This window comes from Gossypium arboreum, chromosome 12 (genome assembly GCF_025698485.1).
Source record: "Gossypium arboreum isolate Shixiya-1 chromosome 12, ASM2569848v2, whole genome shotgun sequence".
NCBI classification, from domain to species: domain Eukaryota; kingdom Viridiplantae; phylum Streptophyta; class Magnoliopsida; order Malvales; family Malvaceae; genus Gossypium; species Gossypium arboreum.
The window spans coordinates 109,498,098-109,520,303 of NC_069081.1; the positions used below are offsets into that span (position 1 = coordinate 109,498,098).

Here is a 22,206-nt window from a genome sequence, read left to right on the forward strand (position 1 = left end):
TTGAGAGCATTCACTCAAACTTTTCTCTCTTGTGTTCTTATTTTCCCTGGCTTGTTTTTATCTCATTCTTCTTTCATCTTGTTGGCTTTGAGTTGCTTTCGCTTGAGTTGTGTTTTGGGAGGAATTCTGTTGAATCCTTCTTTTGTGGAAGTTAAGCTGACTTGGGCGTTTTTGGTGTAAGAAACTGCCTAAGGCCGCACGGATTCTGAGGCAAGAATCTTAAGTCCGTGACACTAACATCTAGAAGCCTACACAATCCTTTCGCCTAATGGATGTTGCTAATGGATATTATTTTGTTCGCTTCCAGTGTAAGGTTGACTATGATGCGGCGTTGACACAAGGTCCCTGGATAGTGTTTATACACTATCTCACAGTCCAATCATGGAAAGTGGATTTTGATCCTTCAAGACCATTCCCCTGTAATGTGTTAGCCTAGATCCGCTTTCCAGGTCTGCTGGGATTTCTGTATCAGAAAAAAGATCCTAGAGGAAATTGGAAGTTTGGTTAGAAATGTGATTAAACTTGATATTAAAAGAGATAACCAGGAAAGGGGACAAGTCACCCGAATAGTCGTGTTCGTCAATTTAAAGAAACCGCTTACCTCTCAAGTGTTTGTCAATAGGCGACTCTAACATGTGGAATTCGAGGCATTACCCGACGTATGTTTCTCATGTGGTAAATATGGACATTTGAAGAATTTATGTCCATCTTCTTTGACAGATCGAAACGGTCACGACGGTGAAGAAATTCCCATAAGACCTTTGAGTAGTGAAACAGCTTCGGCGACGAAGAGGGATGCTTTGCCAACGGTGGAAGAAGCCTTTGTTCCATGGATGGTGGTTGAGCGTAAATCGTGGCACAAATAGTAAGGGATTCATAGACAATAAACGAAAATTTCAGAAGGGAATCCGGTGGGTTCCCGATTTGAAAAGCTATCTTCAATGGATCCTAAATCTCTAATGCCAAATTTGGAGGTACCTTCAAGGATATTGAAATGGCTAGGTAAAAGGCAAGGAAATTAGAAAAGGGTCTGGGTCAGTGGCTGTGACTGCGGTTAATTTGAGCGAAGGTCTGTCGGGTTGTGTTGATGAATGTGGGCCAGCCTTAAATTCTGGGTCTTTAGGGGATAATAACACAGGACAAGGGTTGGGATTAAAAGCCCATGTGTCGCAGTGGGTCGGTGTTATGGCTTCTAAAAATCCTGGGCCACATTCGGATATAGGCCTTTCGCAGAAAAGTAATGGGTCCCAGTTAGGACGTCTTGGTTTATAGAGGGTTGCAGATCAAATTTCAAACTCTTTTAATTTGGGCTTAGAGGGTGCAGCGAGTACTAGGAATGTCGAAACCCTTTTTATATTTTGAAAGCAATGGGGATCGACTTTTAAAACCGAGTGTGGAGTCGCTACCAACCTTTTGTTTAGGTGTGGTTGGATCACTTAATAAAACATTTTAAAACAATTCTGGTCCACAAAAATTTTAAAAATGGGTTCGGGAGCCGGTTACGTATGAGGAAGGGTTAGCACCCTCATTACGCCCAAAATTTGGTACCAAATTGATTTGATGTTGTCCCTATATCAAAAGGTTTTTCTTTAAAGAGAAGATTTTCTGAAGTATATAAAAAAAATGTTTGAATAGCTCAAATTAGTGGTCAAAAATCTCTCGTTCCAAAAATATGCGGTTCCATACCCAGTACGATTGGATACGATCCCTTATACCTTTAGGATGCGATCGATTTTCGATTTTTAAAAAAAAACCATACATTAAAATTATAAAATGGTTATCCAAATATTTGGTTCTTCGGAAAAGTCATGCCCAATACGATTGAGCACGATTTTCCGAATTCCCCCAAACATTAGATATTGCCTTATTTCAGAATTTTTAATAACAGAAATTTAGAAATTTGCTTAAAAAACATGTTTATTGAAAATAATTATGATAAAAATGCAAAGTTCAAATCAAATTATATATGAAATATTTAAAACACAAATTCATTCGAAAAAAATTGATAATTCACATGATAACTTAAATAATGTATAGAATATGAAAGACAAATACAACTCATGATAAGATATAATGTACATAGCAAATTTGTAAAACATGCATAAATAAATTTGGAAATAATTATTGGTAAAAGATGTCATGAAATTAATAATGTATATAAAAAAAGTAATTATACATGTAACGAATCTTAAAAAAATCTAATCATTCACACAAAAGGTAAAAAAAATTATATTTACAAAATACATAAATTTAATGGTATATATTCATAAAACTATATTTATAAAGGGAAATTTTAAAACAAATAATATATAACATAATTTTACATGTAATAAATTAATTTGGATTGATGAAACATATAAATAGTACATGTATAAGGATAATAAAACATGAGAGTATATACAATAAATAAATTATATAAGTTAAAATATGGTTCTTAAAAGAAATATATTGTACACATAAATAAATTTAAAAGAGGAAAATATATATACATAAAAACATTAATATGAAATCAATAATGTGAACTATAATAAAAATAATTTAATATGAGTTATTTACATATGAATAAATTTTAGAAACAATTGTATGCTAAGATAACATGGAATTAAAATGTGAATTATAAGATTAAATTAATTTTATCATAAATTATATTTGCAATAGATTTTAAAAAATAATTACGTATACAAGTAGATTTAAAAAAATAAAAATTATATGTATAAAATAACATAGGATTAATAATATATAAGGTGAAAACTTGATATAAATAAATACATATACAAGAATAATAATATAAAACAGTGTTCGATTTCAATAAAATACTTAAAAGAAATAAATTATATTTAGAGTTAAAAGAATATATATCAACATATCAACATATAAAATATATATATGTATATATATACACGTAAAATTCACCAACAATATAATAACAATGTATAAAATTATTTTTAGATCAATATCAATTAAAATTTTAAAGCAAAGGTATATTAACATAACAAAACAATTTCAAGAAGCAATTATACAAATGAAAGAAATAACAAATTAAAGTAATATTTAATACTATATTAAGATAATTTTAAAAACAAATAATGAAATCTTAAATAAAAATGAATAAAAGCATAAATAAGTAAATAAAAACTTGATTGAAATAAAAATAAGATTAAGAGGACGATCTATAAACAAATAAAATTAATAAAACCAAAGATTAAACTAAGATGAAACATGTACCAATGGTCAAGGATCTAAAATACAAATATCCCAAGCTTTGAAATGTGGCATTTAAACAAGGACCAAATTGCAGCAGTGCGTAAATCACAGGGAAAATATAAAAACAAACAAACAGAATCAAGGCTGAAAAACAAATCAATGCAGGATAAGAGGAACTCGGCACGCAAATTGACCTTTCAAGGTGAAAAGGCAAGGCCATAATAACATTTGACTGGTTATTCTTCTCAAAACAGCTTTCAAAATCCTTTTCTCTCAAGATTTTTCAACTCTCTTCCCCTTTAATCGACTGAACCAAAAGGTTCTTCACTCTTTGCCTCCACGTTATCAAATCGAACCCCCCTGAATCCCCATCAGAGCTTCGATTTCAACGAAGTAAACAATGATTCGAAGGCTCCTCAAGAAGATAAGTATTTTTGCTTCTGTTTATTTTATTTTTTACACATACAAAAAACAAAAAAAAAAACAAAGAACTCGAAGCAAAATCTACAAAAAAATGAGATTTAAAATCACCTCTTGAACTGTTCTCTTTTTTCTATTCAAACTTCTCTGTACAAATTTGTATCCCCCCAAAATCAGTATTTACAATGGCTTTTTATAGCCAAAAATAAAATATAATATTTACAATTTTTCCCTTTTTCTCCTCTATTTAATTGTTGTAATTCGGTTATCTTTGCTGTCATTTGCTGTTGTGGTTTTCGTTTGTTGCAGGTGTGCATGGTGTGGAGAAATCGTTCGTGGGCGTGAAGGCCGTTGTGGAGCATGAGGCTGGGCAGAAACTGCTGGTGTCTGCACTAGGTAGCAGGCTAGGGTTTGAGGGGTTTTTTTTTTGGGGTCATTTGGGCCATATTTTGTTGGGTCTTGTTATTTTGGATTTTGGGCTTGGGTTGTTTGTTTTATGGACTACAAACAATTTAAATAATTTCAAAGGCCCGGGCAAAATGGGTCTTCTACAGCTGCCCCTCTTTGCTCATTGTCGTGTAACGAGAATAGAGCAAAGACTTCAAATAGGGTCAATTTTGCCCGGTTTTGCTGAATCTTAACTATAACTTTAGGGAAATAGGACTGGTGACTTAAATCTGCTCCATTGCCGATACATGGAGATAAGATTCGCCGTCCTCGATGCTCCACAACTGCTTAGGGAAATAGATCTTCAATCTTTAGTCTGCTTCCTTGTTACCTCAGGAAGATAAGACTACAATCGGCAACCTGCTCTCTTGCTACCTTAGAGAGATAAGGCTAGTGGCTAAAATCTGCTCCATTACCGATAGACAGAGATAAGACTCGCCATCTTCGATCTGCTCCGCTACTGCTTAGAGAGATAAGATCTTCAATCTTCAGTCTGCTTTCTTGCTACCTCAGAAAGATAAGACTCAATCTTCAACCTACTCTCTTGCTACCTCAGAGAGATAAGGCCAGTAGCTAAAATCTGCTCCATTGCCTGTACATGGAGAGAAGATTCGCCATTTTCAATATGCTCCGCTACTGCTTAAGGAGATAAGATCTTTAATTTTCAATCTACTTCCATGCTACCTCAGGAAGATAAGACTCATTCTTTAACCTGCTCTCTTGCTACGTTAGAGAGATAAGGCTTGGTGGTAAAATCTGCTCCATTGCCGATACATGGAGATAAAATTCACCATCTTCAATCTGCTCTGCTGCAACTTCAGAGAAATAAATCTTAGGGCTTAAACCTGTTCCATTGCCGATACATGGAGATAAGATCCACCTCTTTCGATCTACTCCGCTTCTGTTCAGGGAAATAAGATCTTCAATCTTTAGTCTGCTTCCTTGCTACCTCAGGAAGATAAGACTACAATCACCAACTTGCTCTCTTACTACTTCAGAGAGATAAGGTCAATAGCTAAAATCTGCTCCATTGCCGATACATGGAGATAAGATTCACCATTCTCGATCTGCTCCGCTACTGCTTAGGGAGATAAGATCTTCAATCTTCAGTCTGTTTCCTTGCTACCTCAGGAAGATAAGACTCATTCTTCAACCTGCTCTCTTGTTACCTCAGAGAGACAAGGCTTGGGGCTTAAATCTGCTCCATTGTCGATACATGGAGATAAGATTTGCTTGTTCCAATCTTCAATCTTCAGTCTGCTTCCTTGCTACCTCAGGAAGACACTTCAATCTTCAACCTGCTCTCTTGCTACCTCAGAGAGATAAGGCTTGGGGCTTAAATCTGCTCCATTGCTGATACATGGAGATAAGATTTGCCTCTTCCAATCTTCAATCTTCAGTCTGCTTCCTTGCTACCTAAGGAAGATAAGACTTCAATCTTCAACCTGCTCTCTTGCTACCTCAGAGAGATAAGGCTTGTAATCTTTGATCCATTCCGCTGTAACTTCAGGGATATAAGATCTGACTTCACCGATATTACTACATCATCCTCTTGGACATGTCCTGTAGACTCGGTTTCATGTATCATGCTTATGCCAAATAATTAGGATGTTATGATCAAAATGAATCAAATACTTCTAACTAGATGGAATACTGATGTCAAATAATTAGGATGCTATTATCGAAATGAATCAAATGCATCTAACTAGATGTGATGAATGATATATGAATGCAAAAAATGAAAATGATCTTTTTTAAATGATCTTTTCTTTTTTCTTTTTCTTGGTAAAAAATGCTTGAGGTATCATTGCTCGTTGTTCACCAAAGCATTATCACTGATTTATTATGCTGCTGGCCGGAGCTCCCTCTCTCTCCCTTTCTTTCTTCTTTCTCTCTTTTTTTTTTCTTTTCTCCTCACCAAATGATTTTTTTTTGTCAATTTAGGGCCTTATATAGCCCTCCAAAATGACGTCGTTTTGGGGGCTGCCTTTTAACCCCAAAACGACGTTGTTTTGAGCATGACCCAAACCGTCCGACCTGACCCGCCTCAGGATCCGCATGTTTTTGTTTGAATGGGCTATTTATGCGTGCAGTCCTTCCGCTTTTCTGGGATTTTAAAATCAAGTTTTTGTTATTTTTAATTTAGCCCTGAAATTCGACCCGCTTACAATTTAGTCCCGTTTGATGCGGTGTGTTTTAAAGATTTGGGAAAATTGCCTATCTGGTCCTTCATAGTTTCACGCGTATTCTAAAAAGTCCTCCCCTCCCTTATTTTCTTTTAAATTAGCCCCAAACATTGTTTTTTAATTCGATTGAGTCCTCTTTGTTAGATTAATGCTTTACTTTCAAGTTATTTGTTTTTCATTTTCTGTTATTTATTATTATTAATTATAATCTTTATACTTTTATATTTCCTATATTTTATATATTTCGTGGTGTATATTGTATTATGTACATATATGTGTATATATTTAATATATTTATATATTTATGAAACATTATTATTAGTTCTTTTAAAATGTATATTATGTAAATATTTTAATATTGTATTCTATATATATATTTCTCATATATTAAAAAATATGTTCTCAATATAATTATGTGCATTTTAGTGTATACCTATATATTTTTGAAATATTGTCAATAGTTATTATTATTTTTAATATGTATATATTATGTATATTTACTAACATTATATTTTTTATGCATGTATTTCAAATATTATATATATTAAGTATTTCTAACATCATTATTATTTATATATATATGTGCGTATCTATGTAGCTTATTAATAAGTCCTTTTAAATTATTATCATTTGTAATGTATATGTATATATCGTATATGTTTATATATATTATGTATATATATTTTCAATATTATTAGTTATATTTTTATATACTATTCCGTGTACATATTTTTATACCATCTTATGTGTATATTCTTAAACATTATTATTATATATATATATATATATGTATATTTTAATACCATATTATGTATATATTATTATCACATTTATTTTATTCCTATTATATTTATTATTAATATTGGTACATATATTTTATTACACATATATATATACTTCTTATTAGTATTATTATCGTATTATTCATTGGTATACATGTATATATATAGATATTTTTAGTACTTATTATAATATTTTCTTATTATATTATTGTGCACATTATTTTTATTCATTTCTTCATTATTTTATTTATATTTTTAATACTCCTATATTCTTATATTACGTATATTATTATTTTATTATACGTTATTACGTATATATGTTCTTTTAAAATATTATAGTATTCATGTATTTTATTATATATGCATAGTGTATATGTTCATTTTAAATATATTATGCATATATATATATATATATATATATATATATATATATAGGTACCTATATTTAGAATTATTATGTAAACATCTTTCATCTCTATGCACATACACCTTTCAATATATATATCATTATGAATATACTTTAACATTAATAGTTATGTATATTTTCATCACTTCATGTATATTTGAATATTATAAGTAGTATATTTCCAACATTATTGCTAATTATATATATATATATGTAAATATATATTATGTACATACTCTTAATGTCATTTTTTTACATAGGTATATTCGTGGTGTTCTCATTGTGTTCTCGTATTTGATACTATTGTTACATTTAATATCGCGTGCATTGTCTTTGTTTTTAATATTATTGTCGTATGTATTCTGTGCCTTGATGTATTTACAATTATTATTTTTCGTTTCTCGCCCATTTTTATACATTACCTCGTTGTTCATTATTTCAAAAGGTTTATTCGTGTTTTTATTTATTTCAATAAGCAAGGCAACGTATCGATTTAAACACCATGTCATCGATTTCATCGCTATGTTGGGTGAATATCAAATGACTCGTGTTAAAACGGTATGTCCTTCTCAAAAACATAAAAATTAAAATTTCTCGTCTTTTCAATTGGATTACGATTAAACCTTACATTGAACTCGTATTTTTGAAAATCAAGACAACTCGTGTTTATAAGATACCAATTTTGGGCGTCGCGAGGGTGCTAATACCTTCCTCTCGCGTAACCGACTCCCAAACCCTAATTTTATCTGGCTTTCAATGTAGACCTAAACTCGGCTTTCTTTTTGTTTTAAAAATAAATTTATTAGGTGTCCGATCGTACCTATAAAAAGGATCGGTAGCGACTCCCCTTTTATTTCAAAATCAAACCTCGGTCATTAAATTTTCAAAATCAAACACCCTAATTAGCGACAAAGCTAAATTTTTATGTCGCTACAACTGACGACTCCGCTCGGGACAAGTTTTTGAGAGTCGAGTCGAATTGAACACGTGTTGTCAAAATTTTTGAACTTTCTTGTTCAAATTAATATTTAGTCGTGATCCTTAAATTTTGTTTTAAAAAATCGTGCATTTGCATCATGTTGTAAATATTCATCTAATTCGTTTTACCTCGTTGATTTTTTTAGCTCTAAGTTTTTTCTAAGTTTTTGTAGTTTAGTTTTTAAATTAAACGTAAAGGTTTGTGAGTTTCTCCCCACACACCGCGCACGTGCATTCTTGCATAACATGAGCTCTATACCCGGGCTCCGTCCGTTTAAGTGAAAGTAAACGCTATGCCTTTGTGAGTTAACTCGTCCCTCCGCACAGGCTAGTGAATACTTTCGGGTTACATATGACTTATGCTTTTGTGAGTTAACTTGTCCCTCCGCATAGGCATAAATTAATGTAATCCCTCGAATTGAATTCGTGAGCCTGTGATGGGCTACGACCGAGGCTTCATACTAGTCTTAGTAGACGATAGTACGAACAATTCGAGTACTTGTCTAGAACCGAAACCACATATAGTGAACCGTACGAGCCACCTAATTAGAGCCATGCCGAACCTCCGTCCGTTAATAGTCACCAAAATAAGTACATGGGAAGAATGCCTCTTACCTTTTATTTCCTTGACATTTACACTTTCTATTTTGATTTTCTGTGATTCATATTTGTTGTACTACCCAAGATATTTGTCTGTGTTCTTATTTTGCATCATGCATTATAGGCATCATATTAGGAAGATGTTGACTAGAGATTGGTTGCCAAAAAACGGGTTTCTAATGGAAGAGTCAATTATACAAATAATCGAGAAGAATGCCGTGGTTCGGGACTGGTCTCTAAAAACTCAAAAAGAAAAAGGGGATAGTCTAGTGGAGGGATGTATTGCCAATCTGCCTAAGCACGTAACTATGAATGTTCGCCAGAATAACCTTGAAGATTTGGTTCAGGTTTGGAATCAGTGGGATTCGGACACTAGGGGCATCTTCACTAAAAGATATGGGGACATAGCCAATTTGATTGCTGTCAACGTAAACGAACGATTGATCCAAGCCATGGTCAGATTTTGGGATCCGGCTTACCAATGTTTTACCTTCAATCGAGAAGATATGACTCCGACTATAGAGGAGTACGTTGCTTTGCTTCATGTTGAAAACGCGCAATTCTATAAAGTATATGTGAAGGAGCCTAAGTCGATGACCTTTAAGAAGAAGTTAGTAAGTTTGATAGACATGACTGACGCATGGGCCGAAAAATAGATAAAGTAGAAGAATGAAACCATTTGCATTCCATGGTCTTCCCTACAAGAATTGGTTCTGAACCATCCTGACATGTTGAAAAGGGTAAATCTGTTCGCTTTGGCCATTTACGGTTTGATCATCTTCCCGAAAGTCCTTGGACACATAGAAGTTGCGGTGGTGGAGTTTTTTCGAAAAATTAAAACAAGGAATCAACCCTATCCCGACTATCCTAGCCAAGACCTTCAGATCCTTAAACAGTTGTAGGAAATGGGGAAAGGACGCTTTTTCGGATGTGCGCAGTTACTAAATGTCTGGATTTTGAGTCACTTCTAGAAAGTAGAGCGCACACTGTTCCATATGTTTTCAAAAATATTTGCCCCGTTGGAAGCTTATCTCAAGAAAGAATGGCCAAAAGAAGTCACTGAACAGCATTGGGTCTTAGTTTTTCAGAACCTTCGCGCCGAGGATATAACGTGGAGAGCACCGTGGATCCGCCCTTCGGTTCTATTATACAAGGTTGGAAATCAAGATTGCGTACCACTACTCGGGTTATAGGGAGGAGTTGGATATGCCCCGCTATTAGTCCAAATACAATTTTGTTCGCGACAATTCATACCCGCCACTAGAGGATTAGCACAGTCCGAGTTCACTTTTACGGGTGAAGGGTATATGAAGAGGGTCCGAGACACTGCAAAGTCTTGGAAGAAAATTAATCTGATGGAATTGGCTCTATATGCTGATACCCTTACCTAAGATTACGACATCTGGAGGAAGCAACGGGTGAATAGTCAGCAAATCTCGTCAACGAACTACACCGTCCAGAATCCTTTCTCGGAGGAAATGCCATCTAAGCTAGAAATGGTAAGACAAGAATTTGAACGAGAAAAGGCCAAGATGTCTCGGGACCTTAGTGCTCTTCAAGAGAAAAACTACCAATTGAAGATCGACGTTCAGATTGAAAGATCCAGAACCGAGAAAGTGCAAAAAGAGGCTGAAGTCGTAAGAAATGACTTAAGAGATCTTCATCTGGAAAATAAAAAGTTAAGAAGCACAATAAAAAATAGTGGGCTGGGCAAGTCGTCGGCAGAATGGAAGGAAGAAATAAGCAACATTAAAGGCGGGATGGAATTTTGGAAAGGAAAAGCGAAGAAAGAGGAGGAAAAGGTTGCGCGGGCTATGATAGAACTGAGGAAGAAGAACGCCGAATATGAAGCTATGTCTGTCGAGGTAATGACTAGTCGGTCTAAACGTCAAGAACTAAAAGAAAGGATACGAGAGTTAGAAGATATGCTACAAGATCGTCAATAACAGCTAGATACTCTCTTGAAGGCTTTGGAAGAAAAAGATAATCAGTATGATAGAGACGTTCGTTCTTACGAAGAGGGCCTCCAAGAAAAAGAAATGCAACTTAGCTATTTGATCAATGAAGTTCGTGGGGTAGCCATTCACGTGGTACAATTATCGGAAGAACCTAAAATTCTCATTTGCCAATTCCCTCCAAGTCGAAGATCAAACATATCAGAGTTCTTAGCACAAGTAAAGAAATATGGTGATATAGCTAGGAAGTTTGTGTAATAGCTGAATCGAAAATGGCAAAATGTTTTGTAATGATCTCTTTTGATGAATGAAATGCCTAAATAGGGGCTATCTTGAAATCAACACAAATTTCTTGCATTTCTTTCATAATTAACATTCATTTGACATTTATGCATTCATTCATTCCTTGCATATCCCATAATCGTTTGCTGAGGTTAAAACATACAATTCGCAGTTGTAATACCACGAGACTGGAACCACGTCATTCGTATAGAACGCGTCGACAAGCTAGGGCAATGGAGGCTGAATTCAATGAAAAATTGAAAGGATGGAAAGAGTTCAGAGGGAATTACAAGAACAACTGGCTAAGTCACAGCAAGAGACAAAAGACTTAATGGTGAGATCTCGAGAAGAATCACTCGAACAAAGGGACCAAATGACCAAGATAATGGAAATGATGTCAGCTTTAGTTAAAGGAAAGGGACCCATGCAGAGCACTGACGTCGAGAAATCTCGGTCAAGAGTTAATCACAGTCAAGATCCGCTCTATCCCCCAGGATTCACTCCGCCGCATTCCCACGCAACACAAAGAGGGTACACCAAGGGAACCCACGGACACTGAGCAGCAGGCGGTGCCACCTGCTCACATAAGGCAAGGAATGTTTGTATCAAACCCGGGGGCTAGTCCTACTGATCCACTCGTTCCAGATTTGGACGATCCAGCAGAAATAGCCAAGTTGAAAACCGGTGATCACGAGGTTCAAGAGAAGTATAGGAGCTTAGAGGAAAGACTTAAAGCAATAGAGGGTATTGAAGCCTTCTCTGTACTGAGTGCCAAAGAGCTCAGTTTGGTGCCCGATCTGGTTCTGCCTCCGAAATTTAAAGTACCAGATTTTGAAAAATACGATGGCACGAGATGTCCAAAGGAACATCTTGTCATGTTTTGCCGAAAAATGACTGGTTACGTGAATGAAGACAAGCTACTCATACATTGTTTTCAGGATAGTTTAGTAGGATCGGCTCTTCGATGGTACAACCAGCTTAGTAGGGAAAAGATCCGATCCTAGAAGGACTTGGCATCAGTCTTTTGTGAGCAGTACAAGCATGTATCAGATATGGTGCCTGATCAAATGACCCTACAAATGATGGAAAATAAAGCAGCAGAAAATTTTAGACAGTATGCACAAAGGTGGAGAGATACCTCAGCCCAAGTAGAGCCTCCACTGACTAAGACTGAGATAACAGTCCTTTTCATCAATACTCTGAGAGCACCATTCTATGACAAGCTGGTGGGAAGTGCTACGAAGGATTTTTCGGATATCGTAATATCCGGAGAACTTATTGAGAATGCCATCAAAAGTGGGAGGATGGAAGATTCAGAAAGTTCAAAAAGGGCAGCGCCCACGAAGAAGAAAAAACCAGAAGCCCATATCCAAAACAACCCCGACCTCGAAATTATCCTCTTTCGAATTTTTATTATCCTCCTCAGACCCCTTACTATCAAGCACCACCTCCTTCCTACCCTGTATATGCCATGAACAACCGAAGGCCCGTCACTACATTCCTACAAAACACTCTACCCGCTCAAAGCCAACCCAGAAATGAACCAAGACCAACAAGACCCAATTCTGAGAGACCGCAATTCACCCCTATTCCTGCGTCATATGGGGAACTGTACCCAAACTTTTGGAGAAGCAATTAATATCTCCCCATTACATGGCACCCCTAAAACTTCCATACCCAAAATGGTACGATCCAAATGCTAGTTGTACATACCATGCCGGGAACCATGAGCACTCTATGGAAAACTGTCTGGCCTTCAAAAGGAGAGTTCAAGGACTCATCGACGCGAGTATTCTGAGATTTGATAGCACTGGCGGTACGTCCGAGAACCCATTCCCAAACCACGCCGAAGGGAATGTGAGCACAGTGGGAGAGGAGGACAAACAACAAAGTAGAAGATGGGTTTCTAAAATAAGAACACCTCTTCAGAAAATCTGGGAGGTGCTAGTTGAAAAGGGGTTGTTCTGTCATCTTAACAGAGTATTCGAGGGAAGAAATACAAAAGGTAAAAGTTTTGCAAATTCCATGGTATTGAGGGGCACGACATTCAATCCTGTGAAGAGTCCAGGAGATTACTGCAAAATATGATGGGTACAAAGACGCCGATAGAGGAGAAATATGCGCCTCTGACCATCAATCGTCAGGTTTCCTATATAACACCGATCGACCGTTAATAATTTATTATGACGCAAAGAAGGAGTCGATGTAACCAAAAGTGATAATTGAGGTACCATCTCCTTTCCCCTACAAGGACAATAAAACAGTACCATGGAAATACGACGTCAATATCGTCACACCTGAAGATGAAAAACCCAAAGCCATGACTGGAAGTGTTAGGGAAGTAGGTCATTTCACTCGTAGTGGGAGATGTTATTCGAAAGAGATTGAGCCGACAAAGAAGAATAGTGACTTGAAACAGAAAGGAAAAGCACCAATGCGTGTGACCAAAGATGAGCATGAGTAAGCACAGTGAGTACAACGTGGTGGAACAATTGAGTAAGCAGTCAGTACGAATTTCAGTATTATCTCTGCTGTTAAATTCAGAACCGTAATGGAACGCCTTGTTAAAGGTGTTGAATCAAGCTTACGTGGCAAACAATATATCCGTTGAGAAGCTTGACAGATGGGTGAATAACCTAAACGCAGATAATCTCATTTCTTTTAGTGATGATGAAATACCACCCAATGGTGGGGGCTCCGTGAAGGCATTGCATATCACAACCCGCTGCAAGGGCTATATAATACCGAACGTGCTCATCGACAATGGATCGGCACTCAACATCATGCCTTTGGCTACACTTTCCAGGATTTCGATGGATTTGTCCTATTTAAGGCCCTGCCATTCTACAGTAAGGGCATTCGATGGAACAAGACGATAAGTCATGGGAAAAATTAAGATTCCTTTAGAAGTGGGTCCCTACATATACGATGTTGAATTTCAAGTCATGGACATTACACCATCAAACAATTGTCTCTTGGGAATACTTTGGATCCATTCTGCTGGAGCAGTCTCATCATCCCTCCATCAAAAGGTGAAATTTATCATGGATGGTTGTTTGGTCACTATCGAGGGAGAAGAAGACATTGTAGCATCTATTTCTGCTGACGCACCATACATTGAAGTGAGTAAAGATGCTATGGAATGTTCCTTCCGATCTCTTAAATTTGTCAATGCCACATTCGTCGCTGAGGGAAACGGAATTCTCGAGCCAAAATTGTTGAGAAATACCAGGATGGGTGTCAAGTTAACTGTAGGAAAGGGAGCCCGAGCAAGGAAAGGTTTGGGAAGGTACCTGCAAGGAATAGTCAGGGCTCTAAAGCTAGTGCACCACAAGGCCCGATACGGTTTGGGGTTCCAGCCGGACATGGGTCAAAGAAGAAAACAGTAGAAGAAGGATCAGGAGAGAAGGATTGCGAGAACTTTGGGCCGAGAAGTAGAATGGGAGCCCATAACGTACCCTCCTTTGTCAAAAACATTTACATCTGCAAGGATGATATACCCCGGACAGGATAATATACAAAGCACGTTGTTATTAATTGAAAGGGGTCTTTAGAATGTCAGTATAAATGTCATTAACAAAGGAAGTGGGGCAATTAAAGAGGTTTCAACGATAAACCTTGTCCTCCTGGTTTCATGTTAAACAATTGGACTGCCGAGGACCTTCTTGTAGTTTATAAGTCTTCAGAGTAATGCTCAAACATTAACCCCCTATTGTGTCCTTAGATATAATAGAATTCTTTTGTAAATATCATTGAATAGGCATTTCGTCACGATCTTTCGTATTATCACTAATTTCATAATCATCTTCTCATTTTATAGCCTATCTGTACATTTGCCTCATACCATGCCATGACATTTCGTTTGTTGGTTTCAATACCGGGATGCCCCTCTATAGTTTCCTTTTCCATTCAACTTTCAGGTGCTCAGATATCAACAGCATGAACAGACCCATTACGAGTCCAGAAATCGATTTTGAGAAGGCAATTTGTTTAGGAGAATTTGAAGTCGAAGAAAATGCCGAAGACTATGTCTCGTCTCCTGACTTACTAAGAATGGTAGAGCAAGAGGATAAACAGATTTTGCCTCATCAAGAATCTGTTGAAACAAAAAATTTGGGAAATGAAGAAAAGAAGCAAGAAGTGAAAATTGAGACCTCTATTTCAGAGGACACCAGATATAATTTGATTGCTTTGCTTCGCGAGTACAAAGATGTATTCGCATGGTCATATCAAGACATGCCAGGATTGGATGAAGATGTAGCAGTCCATAAACTCCTATTAAAGCCAGAATGCAAACCTATTCAACAAAAACTAAGACGGATGAGACCTGAGATGTTGTTGAAAATAAAAGAGGAAGTCAAGAAACAATTTGATGCTGGCTTCCTACAACCTCCAAATATCCAGAATGGGTGGCTAACATAGTCCCGGTACCAAAGAAAGATGGCAAAGTACGAATGTGCGTGGATTATTGTGACCTAAATCGAGCAAGTCCTAAAGGTAATTTTCCCCTACCACATATTGATACATTGGTGGATAACACAGCAAAGCATTCATTGTTTTCTTTCATGGATGGATTCTCGGGTTATAATCAGATCAAGATGGCCCTTGAGGATATGGAGAAAACTACTTTCATAATAATGTGGGGAACATTCTGCTACAAGGTAATGCTGTTCGGATTAAAGAATGCTGGGGCAACATATCAGAAGGCTATAGTGACATTATTTCATGACATGATGCATAAAGAAATAGAGGTCTACGTCGACGATATGATTGTTAAATCCCGAGGGGAAGAAGAGCATGTAGTGAACTTGAAGAAGTTGTTCGACAGACTGAGAAAGTTCCAGCTAAAGCTCAATCCGGTCAAATGTACGTTTGGGGTTACCTTGGAAAAATTGCTAGGCTTCATCGTTAGTGAAAGAGGCATCGAAATTGATTCAGATAAGATAAAAGTTATACAAGAACTACCACCCCCGCGCACGCAAAAAGAAGTTAGAGGATTTTTAAGGAGGTTGAACTACATCGCCCGATTCATCGCTCAACTTATCAACCAATGCGACCCAATCTTTCGACTCCTTCGAAAACATAATTCGGGAGAATGGAACGAGGAATGCCAAGAGGCTTTTGACAAGATAAAGCAGTATTTGTCTAATCCCCCGGTACTAGTACCGCCAATTCCAGGCAGACCATTAATTTTGTATCTGACAGTGTTCAAAAATTCAATGGGTTGCGTACTGGGGCAACATGACAAATCAGGAAAGAAAGAAAAGGCGATCTACTACCTCAGCAAAAAGTTCACTGAATATGAGGCAAAGTATTCGTCCATTGAAAAATACTGTTGCGCTCTGGTTTGGGTAGCCCGGAGACTCAGACAATATATGCTGTATCATACGACATGGCTAATTTCAAAGTTGGACCCAATAAAGTACATAATGGAATTACCTGCACTCTTAGGAAGAATGGCATGATGGCAGATCTTACTATCAGAATACGACATTGTCTATGTGAGCCAAAAGTCGATAAAAGGAAGTACAATAGTTGACTTCTTAGCAACTCGAACAACAGAAGAATATGAGCCATTGAGATTTGATTTCCCAAATGAAGACTTGATGTGCATCACGAAAAAAGAATGAGAGTCACCAGAAGAGAAGTCATAAAATATGAGCTTTGATGGTGCGTCGAATGCATTGGGGCACGGGATTGGAGCAGTCTTGGTATCACCAGAAGGGAACCATTATCCGTTCACTGCCAGGCTAAATTTCTTCTGTACCAATAACATAACGGAATATGAGGCATGTATCATGGGACTTCGTGCAGCAATTGAACGAAACATACAAACTTTAGAGGTATACGGAGACTCAGCATTGGTGATTTACCAAATCCGTGGAGATTGGGAAGTGAGAGATTCGAAATTAGTTAAATACAGTGATCTAGTGGCAAGACTGATAAAAGAATTCAAAGAAATAATTTTTAATTACTTCCCACGAGAAGAAAACCAACTGGTTGATACCCTGGCCACTTTGGCTTCAATGTTCAAAGCAAACAGAGAAACAGAAATAATGCCTCTGCAAATGAGCATATATGAAGTCCCTGCATATTGTTTCAGCATTGAAAAAGAGCCAGATGGACAGCCATGGTTCCATGATGTCTTAGAATATATCAAGAATCAAAGGTATCCAGAACAAGCAAATAAGAACGACAAAAGAACAATCAGAAGAATGGCAGCGGGATTTGTTCTTGATGGGGACAGCCTGTGCAAAAAAGGAAAAGATCAGGTGCTCTTGAGATGCGTGGATACTATTGAATCTAGAAAAATACTTGAAGATATTCATGAAGGAATCTGTGGGACACATGCCAATGGTTTCACTATGGCCAGGAAGATTATGAGACTCGGTTATTATTGGCTGACAATGGAAAGTGACTGCATTAGTTTTGCACAAAAATGTCATAAATGCCAAATTTATGGTGATAAAATTCATTTAGCCCCTTCGCCCCTTCATGTTATGACTTCTCCGTGTCCCTTTTCTATGTGGGGCATGGATGTTATAGGGCCAATTTCCCCAAAAGCTTCTAATGGACACCGATTCATTTTTGTGGTTATCGATTACTTCAAAAAATGGATAGAAGCCGCTTCATTTGCCAATGTGACAAAGACTGCAGTTTGTAGGTTTTTGAAAAAGGAAATCATTTGTCGATATGGTTTACCTAAAAGAATCATTTCAGATAACGCTATGTCTCTGAATAACAAAATGATGAAAGAAGTGTGTGAACAATTCCAAATAAAGCATCATAACTCATCACCCTATCGCCCGAAAATGAATGGAGCTGTTGAAGCGGCAAATAAGAATATTAAGAAAATTATTGGGAAAATGACTAAGACATATAAAGACTAGCATGAGAAGCAACCATTTGCTTTGTATGCATATCGCACATCTGTGCGGACATCTACCGGAGCAACTCCTTTCTCTCTGGTCTATGGAATGGAAGCTGTGCTACCCATCGAAGTTGAGATCCCCTCTCTACGAGTCTTAATGAAGTCAAAATTAGAGGAAGCAGAATGGGTTCGAGCTCGATTTGATCAGTTAAACCTCATCGAAGAAAAATGTCTAAAGGCAATTTGTCACGGACAGATGTACCAGAAGAGAATGATCGCGGCCCATGAAAAAAAAGTACGGCTAAGAGAATTTCACGAAGGAGAACTCGTGCTGAGAAAGATTCTCCCAATACAAAAAGACTTCCAAGGAAAATGGGCACCAAATTGGGAAGGACCATATGTCGTAAAGAAGGCATTCTCAGGTGGAGCTTTGATTCTCACTGAGATAGATGGGAAGGAGTTATCGAATCCAGTAAACTCAGATGCTGTGAATAAATATTTTGCTTGAAAAAAATCAAGATGAAAACCCGAAAGGACATCTTTTAAAACAAAAATAGGGGATCAAGGTGAAAACTTGAAAAGGGCGTCTTGATTAACATAAAAGATTAAGATGAAAACCCGAAAGGGCATTCTAATGAAGCAAACCCGGGCTTAAAGAACAAGGCGTTTCGAATGGTGGGTCAAACGGCGAGACTACAGTATTTGAAGCATTTACGAATGCTCGAAATCTTCTACGCAAGAAGCCATGCTCGAAAAGATTCTTGATGAAGGAACGTGGAAGAGTTCATGTGTTGAATATCTAGAGCATTTGTATCCGTTGAATGCGATCCCTTTTCTCTTTATGACACTTTTACTATCATTGATTAACTTTCTTTGTTTGCTACATTTGAAATAAATAATTGTGAGGTATTCTTTTTGTCCCTACCTGACTATTTTCATGCATCTCATTGTGTGGTTCATTTACATGATAAATAGTGAAATGACATACTCTAAACAAAAGAAATGTTAAGCATTACCCGGATAAGAATTTGATAAGTACAAGAGCCTCAGAGCAAGGACAGAGTTCAACCAGGGGCAAAAAAGTGATATCTGAGAAACGCAGATTTTTCGTGAAGCATGAGGACGGGTACAGGGCCTAAAGAGAAAGTCAAGATTCGAAGCAATGAACGCAGATCATGAAAACTCGTGACTAAAAAAAGGACATATGACAAACATGCCTAAGGCGCATAGCATAATCATGTAGGCATAAAGGCATTTAAGATAAACATGTGCATATCATGATAACATCGTGCATGACATATACAGGTACTCTAGTAGAGCAAGAGGATGTGATGATAGCTGTATTGAATCAAAGGAAAAGATACCTGAGTTCCACCAGATGACAGGTTTTGGTATTTTGATGTTTTATTTCTGTTTTCAAAAAAACCAACTCATATTGCGAGAGGTGAGTTGAGCCTCAGGACACGCTGAGGTATTTTCAATTTCTATTTTTTCCAATCTATATTTTTCAAAAATCAACTCATATTGCGAGAGGTGAGTTGAGCCTCGGGTCGCATGCTGAGGTATTGTTAGTTTATATTTTTCAAAAAAATCAACTCATATTGCGAGAGGTGAGTTGAGCCTCAGGACATGCTGAGGTATTTTCAATTTATGCTTTTCAATTATTGTTTGTCAAAAAAAATTTTCAACTCATATTACGAGAAGTGAGTTGAGCCTCGGGTCACATGCCGAGGTATTTTCAAATTCTGTTGTTCAAATCCTGTTTTTAATTTCTACTTTTCCAAAATCAACTCATATTGCGAGAAATGAGTTGAGCCTCGGCTCACATGCTGAGGAGTTTTCAATTTCTGTTTTTTTTCTTTCAATTTATATTTTTCAAAAAAATCAACTCATATTGCGAGAGGTGAGTTAAGCCTCAGGACACACTGAGGTATTTTCAATTTCTGTTTTTCAAAAATCAACTCATATTGTGAAAAGTGAGTTGAGCCTCGGCTCACATGCTGAGGTATCTTCAATTTCTGTTTTTTTAATTCATGTTTTCAAAAATCAACTCATATTGCGAGAGGTGAATTGAGCCTCAGGGCACGCTGAGGTATTTTCAATTTCTGTTTTTCAATTTATATTTTTCAAAAATCAACTCATATTGCGAGAGGTGAGTTGAGCCTCAGGACACGCTGAGGTATTTTCAATTTCTGTTTTCTCTAATCTATATTTTTTAAAAATCAACTCATATTGCGAGAGGTGAGTTGAGCCCCGGGGCATGCTGAGGTAATTTCAATTTCTGCTTTTCAAAAATCAACTCATATTTTGAGAGGTGAGTTGAGCCTCGGGTCACATGCCGAGGTATTTTCAAATTCTGTCTTTCAAACTCTGTTTTTAATTTTTACTTTTCAAAAATCAACTCATATTGCGAGAAGTGAGTTGAGCCTCGGCTCACATGCTGAGGTATTTCCAATTTCTGTTTTAATTCATGTTTTCAAAAATCAACTCATATTGCGAGAGGTGAGTTGAGCCTTTTAATTTCTATTTGTCAAGAATCAACTCATATTGTGAGAAGTGAGTTGAGCCTTGGCTCATGCGCTGAGCTATTTTCAATTTTTGTTTTTAGTATATGTTATTTAAAGAGTCAATTCATGTTACGAGAAATGAGTTGAGCTCAAGATCACATGCTGAGTAAAGAATAGAAGTTGTAGCAGGTCAAAGTTGCAAGTCTTGTCTCCTTGAAGTTACAGTGGAGCTGATCAAGGATATCAAATCTTACCTTTCTGAAGTGGTAGAAGAGAATATCACAAACCTCATCTCACTGGAGCGATAGAAGAGCAGATTGAAGCTGTAGATCTTATCTTTCTAAAGTTACAAGTGAGGCAGATTGAAGCCACAAATCTCATATCCTTGAAGTTACATTGGAGGAGATCGAAGCTACAAGGTATATATCAAAAGATGCAGTGGATTGAACCAAAGCTACAAGATTCAGTGGACTGGAAGGAAGCTATTTGAACAAGAAGAGCACCAATGAAGTCAAGACTCGGCGAGACGGGGCAAAATTAGCCTTTCATTATGTATTTGCTTCATTCTCGTTACACGACAATGAGCAAAGAGGGGCAGCTGTTATAGGCCAATTTTGGCCCAGATACAACAAACCCATAACCACTACCCAAAAACCCTAAAACCCATTCTAAACCCAAAGAAGCCCAACTCTAGACTTAGGGTTTCAAAAAACTGAAACCCTAAACTGTATTCGGCGCCGAACCCCACCTGCCCTCTGACAGCACTGCAACACTGGCCACTAACCGGTCATGTCTCCACCGCTTGCCCATCCCCTGCAATCAGACAAGACAGAAACTAATAGAAAATGGAATTGTAAGGATATAAAAAGCCATGAAAATCAATGTAAAAGGGTTCCCCTTTGGCAGTTTAAACAATACAAAAAACCATAGTGCAAAAATAGTATTTCAAGTACCATCAAAATCAGAGAATCAAGAAGCAAAAGATAAAAATAAAAAGAGCCAAGGTAATTGTTTTTTTTACTTTCGAATCGATTCTCTTTTTCTTTTTTCCTTTTTTTTCTTTTTCATCACAAACAATACATATACATATCAAATAAAAATATATAAAAAAATCAATCAAAACAAAATTTTTACCTTTTTTCTACCATCAGGCACGGTGGCAGGCTGCAACATTGGCGACGGTCCGGCGATCGGCCGGTGACCCCCCTGGCCGGAGCTCCCTCTCCCTCTCCCTGTCCTCTTCTCTCTTCTTTCTCTCTCTCTCTTTTTTTCTTTTCTCCTCACCAAATGATTTTTTTTGTCAATTTAGGGCATTATATAGCCCTCCAAAACGACGTCGTTTTGAGCATGACCCGAACCGTCCAACCCGACTCGCTTCAGGATTCGCGTGTTTTTGTTTGAATGGGCTATTTATGCGCGCAATCCTTCCGCTTTTCTGGGATTTTAAAATCAAGTTTTCGTTATTTTTAATTTAGCACTAAAATTCAAGCCGCTTACAATTTAGTCCCGTTTGATGCGGTGTGTGTTAAAGATTTGGGAAAATTGCCTATCTGGTCCTCCATAGTTTC

General features: G+C 37.0%; 1 protein-coding gene across 1 annotated transcript in view; it reads left to right on the top strand.

The window, feature by feature from the left end:
- Nucleotides 1-22,206, top strand: part of LOC128285508 (uncharacterized) — a 33,568-nt gene that overhangs the window by 5,858 nt on the left and 5,504 nt on the right. The window contains 5 exon segments of the mRNA XM_053022979.1: nucleotides 721-836; nucleotides 1,003-1,237; nucleotides 3,934-4,033; nucleotides 11,691-12,060; nucleotides 12,295-12,374. Of these exon segments, the coding sequence (XP_052878939.1) occupies nucleotides 721-836; nucleotides 1,003-1,237; nucleotides 3,934-4,033; nucleotides 11,691-12,060; nucleotides 12,295-12,374 (901 nt within the window).